At 40.1% G+C, this 17,462-nt stretch overlaps 1 protein-coding gene across 2 annotated transcripts in view; it reads right to left on the bottom strand.

Annotated features, from left to right (window-relative positions):
• Positions 1-8,521: 8,521 nt before the first annotated feature.
• LOC113452377 (vomeronasal type-2 receptor 26-like) overlaps positions 8,522-17,462 on the bottom strand; it is a 57,579-nt gene continuing 48,638 nt past the window's right edge. For both annotated transcript variants that reach the window (XM_087927734.1, XM_087927735.1), the window contains 4 exons: positions 13,620-14,417; positions 12,420-12,632; positions 10,907-11,033; positions 8,522-10,201 (listed from right to left, as the gene is read on the bottom strand). In XM_087927734.1, the coding sequence (XP_087783860.1) occupies positions 9,297-10,201; positions 10,907-11,033; positions 12,420-12,632; positions 13,620-14,417 (2,043 nt within the window). In that variant the 3' untranslated portion in view covers positions 8,522-9,296. The remainder of the gene's footprint in view (positions 10,202-10,906; positions 11,034-12,419; positions 12,633-13,619; positions 14,418-17,462) is intronic.

The raw sequence follows: 17,462 nt of genomic DNA, 5'->3' as shown, positions 1-17,462 counted from the left end.
CAGCTTCATAGGCTCACCTCTACAAAACCTGGCCAAATTTCTCGCCAAACAACTACAACCCTATGCAGAATCCATCAACTCACACGTAAGAAACTCATTCCAGTTCATCGAGATCATAAAGAAACAAAACTTACAACCCAGCGACCTACTAGTAAGCTTCGATGTCATATCCCTCTTCATCCAAGTGCCAATAAAAGAAGCCTTGACAGCCATCCAAAACAAATACAACCACCCCCAAGCACATCCTAGATCTGACCAACCACTGCCTATCCAATACATACTTCACCTACAATGGACAAAAATACAAACAAATAGAAGGAACATTCATGGTATCACCCCTCTCACCTGTCATCGCAAACCTCTACATGGAACACTTTGAAACACAAGTTCTAGAAAAATACGACCACAAACCCAAACTCTGGCTCAGATACGTAGATGACACCTTCATAATCTGGCCACACGGGAAAGAAAAACTGAACAACTTCCTCACACACCTCAACAGCCTACACCCCAAAATACAATTCACCATGGAAACAGAAGCCAACAATCAACTCCCCTTCCTAGATGTCTTGGTATACAAAAGATCCAATGGCTCCCTAGGACACACCATCTACCAGAAGAAAACACATACAAACCGCTATCTACATGCACTCTCACACCACCACCCAGCACAGATCAATTCCGTAGCTGAGACACTCATCTCCAGAACAAAATGCTTAGCCGATGAACAACACCAAAAAGCCGAACTACACACTCTCACCAATGTACTAACAGCTAATGGATACCAAAGAAGGAAGATTACCCACCTAATCCAAAAAGAAACCCCAACCAAAATCCAAGACAGAGAACAAGAAAACGGCAAAGCCCTCCTCCCATATATAAAAGGCACCACAGACAAAATCAGCAAGATCCTCCAAAAACACAACATTAAAACAGCATTCTGCACAAACAGAAAAATATCCACCATCCTAAGAAACCCCAAAGACAAAATCGAATTAGAAACCAAGGAGTATATGAAATCCCTGCACTGCCTGCCCCGCCACATACATTGGACAAACGAACAGAAGAATAAGTGCACGTATTGAAGAACATAAGAACTCAATCAAAAAGAAGAAACGACCTCCTCCCTGGTCCAACACCTCAAAACCACAGAACATGAGATTGACTTTAAAAATACCAGAACCATCGCCAAAACCGAACACTTCAACAGCAGAATAATCAGAGAAGCCATAGAGATAGAAAAACGCCCACACAGCATGAACAAACGAGATGACACCTCCCACCTTCCAGCCATTTGGAAACCCGCCCTCATGAACAGACGAGTACCTAACATGAAGATTGACACCAGACCCACACCCATGAGAGCCACACAAGATGCCACCACCACACTTCCATGTAGAAAACAGACTCACACCCACTCAGAAGATGACACATGACCACAGACCAGAAGCCGCACTGCAGCTGCATCACTACCCACCTCAAACCCCTCCGAGCCATACACGAAGCAAACCGACACCCACTATGAAGATGCAGCACGACCACGAACTCGAAGCCAAACAGCAAGATCACAGCTCACCAACTCAAATCCCCCAGCAACTAAGACTAACCTGAGCACAACCAAGCCCCCACCTGAACAGAACACGCCTCCAGCCAATCAGAACACGGCCAACCCCCCACCCAATCAGAACACAGCCAAGCCCCCACCCAATCAAGTCCCACCCCCACTAGCAGTTAAAAGGAAGAAGCAGCTGCAATCTCACATCAGTCTGAGAAGCAAGAGCCAAAGACAGAAGCCTGAAGATGATGAATGAGACTTCATCGAAACGTTGCCTAGATACTTGAATCTTATGCGGAGAAAACCCGAACAACCAAAGATCCATATATATATATATATATATTTGTTTTCTGAGGTTCTCATGGGTATTTGTATGTGGATCTTTGGTTGTTCGGGTTTTCTCCGCGTAAGATTCAAAGTGTCTAGGCAACGTTTCGATGAAGTCTCATTCATCATCATCAGGCCTCTGTCTTTGGCTCTTGCTTTTCAGAGTGATGTGAGGTTGCAGCTGCTGCTTTTTTTTTTTTTTCTTTCTAACTGTCAGTGGGGGTGGGATTTGAATGGGTGAGGGCTTGGCTGTGTTTTGATTGGGTGGGGGTGTCTTCTCATTGGTGGGGGGGCCTGGCTGTGTTTTGATTGGTTGGGGGGTTGGCCGTGTTCTGATTGGCTGGATTTCTTGCTGAATCAGAATCAGCAAGATCCTCCAAAAACACAATATTAAAACAGCATTCTGCACAAACAGAAAAATATCCACCATCCTAAGAAACCCCAAAGACAGAGTCGAATTAGAAAACCAAGGAGTATACGAAATCCCCTGCACTGCCTGCCCTGCCACATACATTGGACAGACTAACAGAAGAATTAGTGCACGCATTGAAGAACATAAGAACTCAATCAAAAAAGAAGAAACGACCTCTTCCCTGGTCCAACACCTCAAAGCCACAGGACATAAAATTAACTTTAAAAATACCAGAACTATTACCAAAACCGAACACTTCAACAGCAGAATAATCAGAGAAGCCATAGAAATAGAAAAACGCCCACACAGCATGAACAAACGAGATGACACCTCCCGCCTCCCAGCCATTTGGAAACCCGCCTCATGAACAGACGAATACCTGCAACCTCACCACTGCCCACTCCAAACCCCTCCGAGCCATACATGAAGCAAGCCGACACCAACTATGGAGATGCAGCGCGACCTCGAACTCGAAGCCGGGCAGCAAGAAATCCAGCCAATCAGAACACGGCCAACCCCCAACCAATCAAAACACAGCCAGGCCCCCCACCAATGAGAAGACACCCCCACCCAATCAGAACACAGCCAAGCCCCCACCCATTCAAATCCCACCCCACTGACAGTTAGAAAGAAAAAAAAAAAAAAGCAGCTGCAACCTCACATCACTCTGAAAAGCAAGAGCCAAAGACAGAGGCCTGATGATGATGAATGAGACTTCATCGAAACGTTGCCTAGACACTTTGAATCTTACGCGGGAGAAAACCCGAACAACCAAAGATCCATATATATATATATATATATATATATATATATATATATATATATGTGTGTGTGTGTGTGTGTGTGTGTGTGTGTGTGTGTGTGTTTTCTGAGGTTCTCGCGGGTATTTGTATGTGGATCTTTGGTTGTTCGGGTTTTCTCCTTACATTTTTTCAATATATGGTTACTTATTCCATCACCATTACATCTTACTCTTGTTACAAATCAATATATTTCATCTTACACTTCAATCTTTTCTATAACATATATACATATTTACATACTTCCTCATTCTTTTCCTAATTGCTATTTATTTCTAAACCATTCATACCAGTCATCCCAGGCTCTATAATATATTGAATCTTCTTTGTCTTTTAATTTCAATGTTAGCCTGTTCATCTCTATACAGTCTATTATTTTCTTTATAACCATGGCCTCTGATGATACTCTTTTCTCCATGTGTTTACTTTCTACATAGCTTGTTTTGTGCCTAAGTTCCCCTACTTCCTTACCACCTGTTTTATTAGTGCACAAGGTATAGCACATACTATCAAACCTTGATGGCAAAGTTGATATTCATACGCGGACAAACATCTATGTTACATGCACTGATTATCCTGTTAGTTTTAGATTGCTGGGCAGAAAAGTATTTTGTATCAATAAACTCTATATACCCATTGTTTAGTTTAAACATTTTTCCATAAAGTCCATGAATTTAATACCAAGTAATTTAGTCCCTTTCTTTGATGGATGCAAAGCATCTCTTTCACAATTATTTCCATGAATATGGCATTTGTTCAGCGTAATAGACATTTTTCTAAGATCATATACAAAATGTGAGTTTTCCACCAGTGCTGAACTTTCTTATTTTATGGAAGACCCTTTGATTGTACATGCAGCCTCTCCTCACCTTCACAAGTATGCATCAGAAGCCCCCAAAGCAATAGAGATGCTATTAAGAGAGGATATGACTTTTTTGATACATGCTCCCATCCTAATGTGTATCCCAGTTCCAGACACCTACAATGGACATAGTGAAAAGTAGCTCTTGAACTCCATAAAGAAGATATGGTTGAATCTATCTTGCATCCAATACCACCCAACTCACTTTAGTATATAGACAAACATGCACACAAACCTGTAGGACTTTGTAGGGGCCTACTAATGTTGACATCTGGATGGAAATCTCCCTGTCAGCTGCATCAAGAAGAGCCAAGATGTTGTCCTTGCTTCCACAGCTGTAGTTGGGAACATTTGCATGTCCAGCAAGACTTCTGAAGTGCCAAGTGTGTTCAAATAGTTGTCATGGATGTTGTAGCCAAGTGTAAGATTGCACAAGAGCTGGATATTCTTGTTGATCTCTTGAATAGTGAAAATAAAGTGTGCTATTCCTTTGTAAGCATAGGGTGCAGTACTATAAAAAAATGCTTCAATGCGTTAATACAAGCATCATCAACATAAGTCATACAATATCTTTTGCTCAATTTCAACTTCTTTATTAACACATGACTATTGAGTCTGAAGCCAATACAGGTAAAAAAATCAGAGGGAAATGATAGTCACTCATGATAGTCATTTAATAATTGTAAATGTTGAGAAAATGGGAAGCAGATAAGAGTCACAAAAAATCTATTATTTATAGCAGCAGTAATTTTAATCAGCCCACTGATGAACCCTGAATCCTGGTGAACTCTGAAAAATAATTCCTGTTTTAAAGTACAACCATCATAAAAGAAAGAGAATATTTCATAAGTGACTATCACTACTTTAAACAAAAGTCAGCATTCAAGTCATGCATTTTAGATTGGATGTGGAGAGGAAAATAATTTGGGCATCTTTCAAGTATTTTTTTCTGCTCCATCTTTCTACTTGTGTTTCTTCCTCTAAATAAGACAAAAGAGGAAACCCACAAAAATCTGATCAATCAATAAAATTAATCACTTACTGAAATATAGGAGTAAGCAGATTAAGGAAAAAAGAATGAGAGTGTTAGAACTTCAGATGGAAGAAATACAATTTCATCACACTGAATCACAAGCAGGTTGAAAAACACTTCCTGCTTTAGTGTTACTGCACTGGTGACTACACTGATGAGATGATCTCCTGGCCTGTAGTAGCTCCATGGTCTTTCTCTATCCAGGTGCACCATATTCAGTGGGCACTTCATTCTAAGCTCCCAGAGACTGTCTGGGACACCTATAGCATCAAAAGCAGAAGCAGGAGCTCCATAATTCATGGAACTGAATCAATAGCCTGTTTCCAGAGAAAAGTTCAATGATTTCAAAGCAACCTCAGAAAATGGAATATCCAGGAGCTTTCCTTTTCCAAACAAAAACAAATTGAGCTTCATCTAGAAAAGAGGGAAACGTACATTAAGCATCACAGCTCCAGCCTGTGTCTTAAATCTTGTGCAAACCATTCAGCATGAGTAGAGGCTTACATCTTTTTCTGATGCAAGATCCATTCCATGTTGCTTCAGTTTGATGTTGTATCAAAGACAGTCACTGGAAAAATAGCAGTAGTTGTCTGAAAGCCTGGGACTTTAATAATTACTATGAGTGATAACTTGTCTCCTCTTCCAGGGCTCCATGTACAGAAGGGCAGCTGGAGAAAAGGATGTTTGTGAAATATTACACATTCCTGGAGACACTCTTCTACAATGGTTGTCATCCTTCCTCTCAGGACATGTCCAGAAAATGATGCTGGAGGAAGATGCTTCAATACACAGCAACTGACTTCTGCTGTCTGCCATTCTGGCATATGGTCTCCAGAGAATGCTAGAGAAGATCACCAGAGCTATGCAATTTGGTGGCAGTCTAGGTTCTTGACCCTTAACTCTAATGCTCTCTGATATCTTCTGCACCCTTGAATCCTGCCTAATGTTGAGTAGGTCTTCTTTGTGATTTTCTTTTGTATGAGATCTCCAGATATTAATTCTAATTCGGAGCCAATTTTAAAATTGCTTGCATCTGAAGTGACATTTCATTACCAACTGTTCTAGAAGTATAATTTTTTTGGATGAGAGCTGACTAAGAGGCAGGAAAGTGGCATTCTGTCAACCGTATAACTTATAGAAGGGATAGAAATTTTTATTTTCCTTGCCTCTCTGTTGACCTCCAATATTCATGGAAGACACTAAATAATATTTTGAAGTTTTACAGTTTATTAAATAAAGAATGGATGAGAAATCTGTAGCTGAACTGGTTGTGGTGCTCACAGCATGTTGTGACCTAATTTCTTGATAGACCCACCGAGAAACTGGTTTAGAGATACATAGTGGTCCTTTCTCTGCTTCTATGGATATACGTGGTGGGATGGGTCCCATTTAACATTCCTATCTCTCAGGATTTGTGTGACACCCTCTCCATACAGATAAGTGCTTTGAGGAGAAGTTGGGAGACCTGTGTTCCTGGTTTACCTGGGTGATTTATTGTTGAGATTCCATTTCTTACCTGGAGAACAGATGGAAATGAACTATCACCTGATATGTACAGCTTAGCTTTGAATGAAGAACTGGGGGGTTGAGTGAGAGGAGAGAGCTGAGGGGATAGGCAGTTTCATCCTGAAGTGAGGAATAGAGAAAGTGAGAAAGTTTTCCCACTGTATGGCCTTCAACTTCTATTCTCATGGTTTGTGTACCAGACAAGATGAGAGGATAATGGAGCCCCCCCCATGCTGCCTTTTTAAGGGATCTGAACATTTTGCGCTTTCTCCCCGCTTCAATTTGGGAAAGAGCTAAATAGTAAGATGAGGAACACGGATATGCCCAAACCCACACTCTCCCTTACACTAAACTTATCAGACACTTAAACATGGATACTCTCAAAGTCAGTTTTGGAAACCATATTAGCACCAGAAGCTTCCATGCTGATACATTCCTGTGCCTAGAAAAGTAGGAGGGGGGGGATTTTAGAGTGTTGGTAGTTAGACATAATAACATTCTTCTGTTCAGCCAAGGTCATGTTATTCTTGCATCTGGAGGAGGAGTGGTTGAAAGGATATCTCAAATTGGGATGGTTGTGATGGACTGATGGGTGCAGGGGTTGGGTTTTGACTTTTGAATTACTAAGGGAACACCTGGAACTCTCAGATTCAGGTTTTCCCAGATGTGCCAGTATATTTATTCTAATAAAAGGAAACTTTGAGAAAATGCCTGTTTTGGAGTTTTGATTGGAGTTGGGTTTTTCTGGAACCCTGACATTCAATTCTTTAGGAATTGTTTTGTAAAACTCTAATACAACCGTAAATTTTAGCTCCCCTCTTATTTTAGTTTTACATAATTCGACCAGATGGGTAATCCAGATTATCTACATCGAGAAATTATACTGAATAAGGAGGAAATTATACTGGATAAGGATGGAGGACACTATCTTATTTTAGTTATTTTTATTTGTCAATTGCTTACAAGATAATAGTTATAAGTAAAAACATAGTTATGAATACATGGATACATATAAGAAAAATAAAAAATACATAAAAGAAACAATAGGACAGGGATGGTAGGCACATTGGTGTGCTTATGCACGCCCCTACAAACCTCTTAGGAAAGGGGTGAGGTCAATAGTAGACAGTCTGAAAATATCTAATTGGAGAGCATGATTGATGACTCTTGGCTATGGATGTTTTTTGTTGGATGATTTATTTTATTTATTTATTTTATTTGTCAATTGTTTACAAGATAATCAGTATAAGTGTATACATAATTATGAATACATGAAATGGGTACATATAAGAAAAATAAAAGAAACAATAGGACAGGGATGGTAGTCACATTGGTGCGCTTATGCACGCCCCCTACAGACCTCTTAGGAAAGGGGTGAGGTCAATAGTAGACAGTCTGAAGTTAAAGTTTTGGGGGTTTGGGGAAGAAACTACAGAGTTGGGTAGAGTATTCCAGACGTTGACCACTCTGTTGCTGAAGTCGTATTTTCTGCAATCAAGGTTGGTGCAATTAACCTTGATTTTGTATCTATTGTTTGCTCTAGTGTTGTTATGGCTGAAACTGAAGTATTCATTGACAGGTAGGACATTGCAATGTGTGATTTTATACACTATACTTAGATCAGATTGAAGGTGGCATAGTTCTATGTTTTCTAGGTCTAGAATTTTGAGTCTGGTGGCATAAGGTATTCTGCCATGAGTAGAGGAGTGGAGAACTCTTCTTGTGAAAATATTTCTGGACTTTCTCAACTGTGTTAATATCAGATACGTAATGTGGGTTCCAGACTGATGAGCTGTATTCGAGTATTGGTCTAGCAAATGTTTTGTATGCTCTAGTTAGTAGTGTGATATTACCAGAGAAAAAGCTACGTAGGATTAGGTTAACAATTCTTAATGCCTTTTTGGCTATGTTGTTACAGTGGGCTCTAGCACTTAGGTCATTTGAGATGAGTACTCCAAGATCCTTGACAGAGTTTGGATCATCAACAAGGTCTTGACCTTGTTGGTATTTTATTTTATTTTCTGATATTTTTTTTGCCAATATGTAGGACAGAGCATTTATTTGTTGAGATTTGAAGTTACCATTTGTTTGACCATTCTAATACATAGTCAAGGTCTTTTTGAAGGGTAGCAGCATTGTCTGTGGTGTTGAATAGCTTTACATCATCAGCGAAGAGAACACTGTTGCTCTTGATATGATCACAGAGGTCATTTATGTAGAGTATGAAGAGAGTTGGTCCCAGAACACTGCCTTGGGGGACACCACTGTTGACAGGTACAGAATTTGGTAGGATGCTCCCAATTTTGACCATTTGTTGTCTGTTTGACAGGAATGCTTCTATCCAATAATGCAGGTGTCCAGAGATACTGTAAGATTTTATTTTTAGGAGTAGTTTGTCATGTACCACTGAATAAAAGGCTTCACAGAAGTCTATGTAGATTGTGTCTATTGCTTTGCCCTGATCGAGTTGTGTAGTCCATATGTTTTTGCACTGTAAGAGTTGCAGATTATATGATAGTTTTTTCCTAAAACCAAATTGCTTATTAGAGAGTAGGTTGTTTGTTTCTAAGTGGAGGATGATGGATTGGTTAATAATTGATTCAATGACTTTACAGTTCAATCTTTACAGTTCTTTACAATTCAATATTTAAAATCCAATCTTTACAGTTCAATCTTCCAATTGCACTTTGTTATATCAGCTCAAATTATTACTCCAGCTTATGTACAGGGGACAGCTTCTAACAATATCTATGCTTGGTCTGATGGAATGTGTTGAGAGTGGAAATTCCTCTAATTCACATTTATACATTTCTTTTGGCTGTAAGATGCTCCTTTGTATTCAAGTCTGGCCTCAGAATGATAATGTAGCACTTGGGGATGAAGATGCAGACCAGCAGACCAGCACTGGAGGCCAAGATGGAGAAGACCTGCACAGCCACCATGTATTTCCCCTTGCTGCTCAGGTAGGTGGGTAGGAAGGAGACCCAGACATTGCAGAAGACCAGCATGCTGAAGGTAATCAGCTTAGCTTCATTGAAGGCTCCAGGGAGATTCCTGGCCAGGAATGCCACCGTGAAGCAAATGGCAGCCAAGAAGCCCATGTAGCCGAGAGTGATGTAGAACATGAAAACAGAGCCTTCATTGCATTGCAGGATGATCTCTCCAGGTTGGGAATGAAAGTCTGAGTCACGAAATGGGGGAGAAACTCCAAGCCAGATGGAACAGATCATAATTTGGGCACTAGAACAAGAAAGGATGATGGAGTTGGCCAAGCTCTTCCCCAACCATCTCTTCACTTGGTTTCCTGGTTTTGTGGCCAGGAAAGCCAGCACCACTGTGATGGTTTTGGCCAAGAGAGAAGAAATGGCAACTGAGAAGTTGATGCTGAAAACTGTTTGTCGGAGAAGGCAAGTGGCTTCCCTTGGTTGCCCAATGAAGAGAAAAGGAGATAAAAAGCAAAGTAGGAGGGAGACCAGGAGGATGTAAGAGAGGTCTCTGTTGTTGGCTTTCACAATGGGAGTTTCTAGATGTTTAATGAATATGGTTAAAACAAGGCCTGTTGCTAAGAACAAGAATAGGGCAAAAGAGATCAGAATGATTCCCAGATATTCTTCATAAGAAAGGAAGGATATAACTTTGGGGATACACTGAATTCTGTCCTCATTTGGATATTTTTCATCTGGACACTTGGTGCATTTTTCTGTATCTGAATTAAACAAAAGGCAACTTTTAAGATATATTCTGCAGCTTCATCTTTCAAGAAATACCTTCCTGTGATAAAATGTCACCAGCAGCTTTTTCTGAGAAGTATTGCTTAAAATCTCTACAAAAAGAAGGTAAGAAGAATAATGTTTTCTAACAAAAAAACAGTAGTATTTTTATAGTTTATGAAATTAGAAGATGTCATGGAACCTGAATGATGTTTTCTGTAATTTGAAGAACCTACATTATCAGAGGTAGATAATGAATCAATTCACATTTTAGACACATTTCCTAGATCCTGACAGATGACACTTCTTAATTTACTGGACTTTGGATGCCTGTCTTTTGAAATCTAATTAGCTAGAAAAAAAGTTAGTTCTGCAAATAATCTGGTTTCCAAACTAGAAAGTGGAAGAGATTTGTTTTTTTTCTGGCAGTAGAGGAGCTTGTCCAATCTGCTATACCAGCTATCTCTTCCTAGGCCTTCCCTAGAGGTTTTTCTCCTATTCCTCCCTCTAAATAAGAAATTGTGCAATTTGAAGATAATAGCAATAGCATTTAGACTTATATACCATTTCAAAGGGCTTTAAAGTGCTCTAAGCAGTTTAGAGTCAGCCTATTCCCCCAACCATCTGGGTTCTCAATTTACCAACTTCGGAAGGAGGGGGAGAACTGTTAGCAAAAACATTTAACAGTTGGTGTCCCTCACCTTCATGGATGGAGATTGTCCCCTCAGGACAAGGAATACAGTCATAGCAACAAGCAGGCTCTCCTTCTCGCTTCCGCTTGACGAATCCAGGATGACAACTTTCCACACATTGGGATTGAGGCAGTGACTAAGCAGAAAAAGAAGAAATGCAAAAAGAAATATATGAGGACGAAGCATGCATGAAAATGGATGTAGACATTAACATTAGCCAAATAGTTCCTGGGCTTCACTTAGATAAATATGAAATCATTGACTCATTCCAAACAGATTTAGGAGAAATAAACACTGGCATCTCTCTTTCTCTTTTTTCCTCCCGCTTTCTCCCACTCTCTCTTTCTCCCTCTTTCTCATCTCTCTTTCTTCTCTCTCTCTCTCTCTCTCTCTCTCTCTCTCTCTCTCTCTCTCTCTCATTTCCTCTCTCTTATCTCTCCCTCTTTCTTTTTACCTATCTCTGTTTCTCATCTATCTCTCTTTTTTTATACCTCCCTCCCTCTCTTTCTCATCTCTTTCTCTCTTTCTCATCTCTCCCTCCCTCTCTCCCTCCCTCCCTCCCTCCCTCCCTCCCTCCCTCCCTCCCTCCCTCCCACCCTCTCGTGTGTGTGTGTGTGTTCCCCCTTGAACCATTCCAAAAACAGGTGAGGGTGCAGCTTTTTGATTTTGCTGATGTTGTTCTTTCTTCTTCTTTGAGTGCTTTTTACCATATGATTTAAATCAAGAGTAATTTCAGGTTCCCAGATAAATGAAGCCCTTTCATCCCCCTGCTGTGGCTTCCTGTCAGCTGAACCCCACTGGCTGGCCCTGCCCCTCACCCTCCCCTCCCACTCACTCTTCGCCTGCCCTGAGAAGAGAAGCGTGGCAGATGGAGACTCGCTCTGTACTCCAGAGTGGGAGTGAAGCCTCTTTTTCTGGCCTTTGTTGATGCTTTGCTTTTTCATGGGGAGAGGTGCATCTTTCTCTCCACCCTGAGATACTGCTGGGCCAGCTGTGGCTGATGCCACTGCTCTCACCACCTCTATGGCCTGCTCACTGCTCTTGTATCACCTTGCACAGCACACTTAAATTTAGTGTGCTTCAACAATGGGAGAGATAGTGTCCCTTCCTCCTCCTGGAGCTCATTAGGATGCACAGCATTGGCTGCAGCCAGTCCAGCCGATGTCTCAGGATGGAGAAAAGTTGCACATCTCTCCCAGAGGCTTAGGTGTGCACAGCACCAGCAAGACCATCAGTGACCTTTCAAGAGAGACATTCTTCAATCTGGACAAGGTGGGGCTTATTTCTCACATGGATCAAAAGGATCTCTATCCAGTCATGACTGTATTTCATCATCATAAGGATATCACGGCATATGAAGGACACTTTTGAGATTAGTATTGAAGTCCCCACAATCCATTAACAAAATGTTAAGTTTTTTCTTGTGTACATTCAATTCCCAGTGAGGGTCATCCACCATGGAGACTAGAGTTAACCCACTTGTTAACTCTAGAAAAAAGAGAAAACATAATATTTGACCCACCTTGTTGAGAATATTTATCCATGAAATAGCAATTTCATTAATAATAACCCTCTGTCTTTCAATACTCCCCAGTTTTCTTTTCATCAAATCTCCATCAGGTGAAATCACCAAGAACTCAATATCCATATCTGCAGCTATTTCTCCATTATGGTCCACGTAAAGATTCCAGTGGGAAAGATTGTAGAACTCATTCTTCTCCAGAAAGGGATGGAACTAGAATGGAAATATCCAGGAATTTAAAAAGCAGAAACCTTGGTTTGTTATTCCACCTGGTATTTTCATATGTGACTTTTTCTTATAGTTTTTTTTTAAATTGCAAACATGCTTAACGTTGAGTGGTTGCAGGAACTGGGCATGGCTAGTCTAGTGAAGAGAAGGACCAGGGGGGACATGACACCACTCTTCCAATATTTGAGGGGCTGCCACAGAGAGGAGGAAGGGGTCAAGCTATTGTCTAAAGCACCTGATGGACAGAGAAGGAATAATGGATGGAAACTGGACAAGAAGAGATTCAACCTGGAAATAAGGAGAACTTTTCTGATAGTGAGAACTATCAACCAATAGAACAACGTCTGTTCCAATGGTTAATTCTTCTCACTATCAGAAAATGTCTCCCTATCTCTAGGTTGAATCTCTCCTTGTTCAGCCTTCATAAGTTGTGGGAGCTTCATCACTGGAAGCATTCAAGAAAAGACTGGATTGCCATCTATTAAAAATGGTGTAGGTTATGCTTGGGTGGAGGGTTCGACTAGATGAGGGGTCAGCAACCTGTGGCTCTAGTGCAGCATGTGGCTCTTTCATCACTCTGCTGCAGATCGCTGTAACTCAAAATATGTGTCACAACCACAAATGTGTGACACTTTAATGAGTTTTTTGACAACCATGAATAAATCCAAGAAAAGAAAAAGTTTCAGAAGGAAAAAAAAACATTTAATGATATATGGGCAGATTCATTTGCTTTCACTGCTGATGAGACTGGTTTACCAGTATGCTTAATATGTGGTGAGAAATTGGCAAACAGCAAATGTTTAATATCAAACATATCTGCTACCAACATCTTGGTAAATTATCTGCCCCAGCACTAGATTGTTTAAATCTGTTGGCCTTTCATAGCACAAGAAGGTTGATATGTTTCCCTTCTTTCTCTACTGGATTCCATCTCCAGAGGTAGTTTGTTGGATCCTTGTTGGGATCCCATACCTGCCACGTCTGCAACTTTGGAGCCTCCAGTGTCTCTTGGGTCTCCTTCCTTCTCCTCCAGGATCTGGATGAATATGCAGCCTTCAGGACATGGGCCAGAATCGTAAAGATCATGTAAACAGAGTCACTGTTTTCAACAAATATCCCATTCAAATCCTCTTCCACCTCCACTGGAGTTTTTTGGGTGCATCTTTTCCGGCCTTTGACAGAAAAAACATGCTTTGAAAAAGAACATTGAAAATTCTTGTCTTTATACTGGGAGTCTAAAATGGAAAAGGCTTCAAAAGCACCAAATTTTGGGCTTATCATTTGCATAAATTCAAAGCTCCAAATACTATGGATGTATTTGTGATATCCGAGATGATACATTATACAGTTTCCCAAAGTTGTGGTGATCCAGATTTTCTCTCTGATGGGTCCTGACAAAATGTCAAGTGTTAGATGAAAAATATGAAATGTGTTTGAAACAATAATATGTTCTGTGAAGTGAACAAAGACATTGACTTGTTTCCACTGAGAAAAGCTGGAATCCCTCAAGGGCGCTAGATGTCCAGTCATTGAGAATTGTTGTGATATAACGACACAAATTCCATTCCTGACAAGCAAAGGGGGGAAAGTCCTGAGGAAATTCTCTCCCTCCTCTGTGTCTGGAGCAAGGAGACCAATCAAGGTCCATCTGAAGTGCAGGAGCACTCGGACAATTGCTGAATACTGAAATCCTTCCTTGAGGAGCATCCGGTGGAAAAAAGGGAATTTACTTTTATCGCACAGAGTCTCTGAAACAATTCTATGACTGATCTGGAAAAGCAATAAAGAAGGCAACTCCAAAATATGAATTTTTCATAAATCCAATTTTGTTTTGATAAACATCTTAGAATAGTTTGTTGATTGGCCATTTTTTAAAACATTAAACACACAATATTAAGAAGACTTTATATAAAAAGAAACAAATTAAGTAAAAAGAATAACAATCAAAATGCAAATCATATTTCTCAATCACCACTAGAATGTAATGCATTTAGACATACATGTGCAAATGTTAACTGAAATATGTTGTTCCAATAAAGGGCAATATCATATTTAATTTTGGAAGATTGGTACATCATTTTCTGCTTCTATATTTCAGATTCTTTCTGCAGCCATCATTTTACTTTCTTCTCCTATTTTACAAGAGACAGGGAGGCGTATTTCCTTATGTAATTTGTCAGTTGTACAAGCTAAGACAGTGGTCGCCAAGTGGTGGGCCACAGAGAAATATCACCCCCAGTGCACCTTCCCAAAGCAATTAATCCAGGCTGCATGGGAACACAAGTCTGCGCTGCCCACATGGCCTGCAGGAACCCTCCCCACCCACTCACTCCTTACATGGCAAACTTGCTGATAAGTTGCTATCTTTCCTTTCCCCCCCCCCCAACCATCAGCTGTTCTGCTGTGCTGGGATATTTAGATTAGCTAGAAAGCAGGAAACCATTGGATTTCTTGCTTTCTAGCTAATCTTTAGATCTTTGGCTCTGCATAGCCCAACCTTCCTTAGGACTGAAGCTTCTATAATTCAGTGCAGACTCAAATAGTTGGTGGCAGAAAGGTAGATCTCTGAGTGAATCTGTGATTCTGTGAGCAACTCAATCTGCCTGCCTGCTTTGCCGGATTTTGGGTAAAAGTTGCTCTTTTTTAAATAAAAAAATCAATATTTACAGACATGGTGTGTGTTATGAGTTAATTTTTTGAATTTGCTTCCTAGCAAATGCACTCTGCCATTGCTTCTGCCCTTTGGAACATCTTGTCCCGAAGAGTGAGGTCAGTTCCCACTCTTCTGAGCTTCTGCAAGAGCCTGAAGCTTGGCCACTTGGCTTGTGGCCTCAATGGGGGAGTGTCATGTTGGAAGTGGTTGATTGTTCAATAGTAGATCCCACCTCCCACCCGGTCATCCTACTCCCTTCAATGTTTTAGGTATAGTTGATAATTTGTATCTCTGTTGTATTTTTAGTGCCATTACAAATGTGTTTTTCTGTCGTTTTATGAATTTTAATATAAGCTGCTCAGACTCACTTTGCAGTGAGACAGGTGGGAAACAAGTTTAATAAATACATGAATAAATAAGCCTATAAGGCTATAATAGGATGGACTGTTTTTCTCCTTTTGGACAAAAAATAAGTTAAGCAGTTCTGCTTTTTCTCTGTTGCTTGTCAACTTCTTACTACTTTCTTCCACCAATGGATCAATCATTTCCTTGACTTTTTAAAATGGTGTTTTTCATGTTGAAAGAAAGCTTTTTGTGGTTGTTATTGTTTTTGAGTTTTGCCACAAGCCTTAGCTTGTTTTGAGCCTTAGCTTTTTTCACTTCATTTTTGCATGCTCAGGCTATTTGTTGATATTCTGCCTTAGATATGTGCTCCTCTTTACACTTTTTATATTTGTCCTTTTTGTCTTTCAATTTATCAGAGAGTTTTTTTATGCAGCTGTTATTTTTCATCTTCATTGCTGTTGTGTTAGACTGGGCATTTTTAATCTCACTTTTCAAAATTTGCCAAGCTTCTTGGGTTGTTTTCCCCTTAGGGGTTCTTATTCATGGAATCATACCCAAGATCTCTCTAGGTTTATTGAGATTAGCTCTCTTAACATCCAAGACACTAGTTTGAGTTGTTCTATTGATTGTGCTTGCATAATGCTGAATTCCAATATTACATGATCACTCCCCCCACCCTCCAAGATTCTTGCAGCTTGGACACATTCTATCATTTCATCTCTATTAGAGAGAATTGAGTGCAGTATGGCTGATCCCCTAGTTCCCTTCTCTACTTTTTGAGAGTCAAAGTTGTCTGCTAGGTTTGTCAGGAACCTGTTTGGTCTCCCACTTGGTGCAGAGGCAAAGTTGTCTTTTAGATTTTTCAGGAACCTGTCTGATCTCCCCCTTGGTGCAGAGTTTGTCTCCTGGTTAATATCAGGGTAGTTAAAGTCCCCCATTACTATTTTGATTATGCTTACAATATACTTAGTTAACTGACCAGCAAAAAGTTCATCTATTTTCTCTACTTGGTTGGGTTGCCTATTGTATACACCTATGGCAGTGCCGTTTCCCCCCTTTTATATTGATCCAAATACATTCAAGACAGTTTTCATCATTCTTGTGCTTGATTTATGTAGGCATTTATTTATTTCTTATATATAGTGCAACTCTACCTATTATTTTATTTTGTCTGTTTCTTTTTAATAATTTAAAGCCCTGTAGCTGTGTTTTCCATTTGTGGGTTTCATCCCACCAAGTTTTCGTAATGGCAACAATATCATAGCAAATTCATGAATTTCTATTTCACCCTCTTCCTCATACTCTGTTTGTTGTGCATAGTCACTTTTCACTATCTGTGTGTTTACTTTCTACATAACCTGTTTTGTGCCTGAGTTCCTCTACTTCCTTACCACATTTCTTATTAGTGTACATGGTGAAGCACCCATTATAAAAATCTTGAGTTTGCTTGACAGTAAGGTGGATATACTTCCTTACACAAACTTCAATGTTACAAGCACTGATTACCTTAGTAGTATTAGATTGCTGTGGGCAGAAATGTATTGGATCAATGAACTCTCTATCCCCATTGTTTAAACGTTCTCCAGAAAATCTGTGAATTTAATGCAAGTAATTTGGTCCCTTTCTTTGATGGCTGCAAAGCATCTCTTTCAGAATTATTTCCATGAATGTGGCTTTTGATCAGCATTATCATATTTTTTCTAAGATCATGTACAAACTGTGAGGTTTCCATCAGTGCCATACTCTCTAATTTTACTGAAGACCCTTTGATTGGATACAGAGCCTCTCGTCACCTTCACAAGTATGTATCAGAAGCC

This window comes from Pseudonaja textilis, chromosome 2 (genome assembly GCF_049901715.1).
Source record: "Pseudonaja textilis isolate UNSWEBS1 chromosome 2, rPseTex1.2, whole genome shotgun sequence".
NCBI classification, from domain to species: domain Eukaryota; kingdom Metazoa; phylum Chordata; class Lepidosauria; order Squamata; family Elapidae; genus Pseudonaja; species Pseudonaja textilis.
The sequence above is the reverse complement of the archived record's forward strand: the minus strand, read 5'-3'. Positions and strand labels throughout refer to the sequence as shown.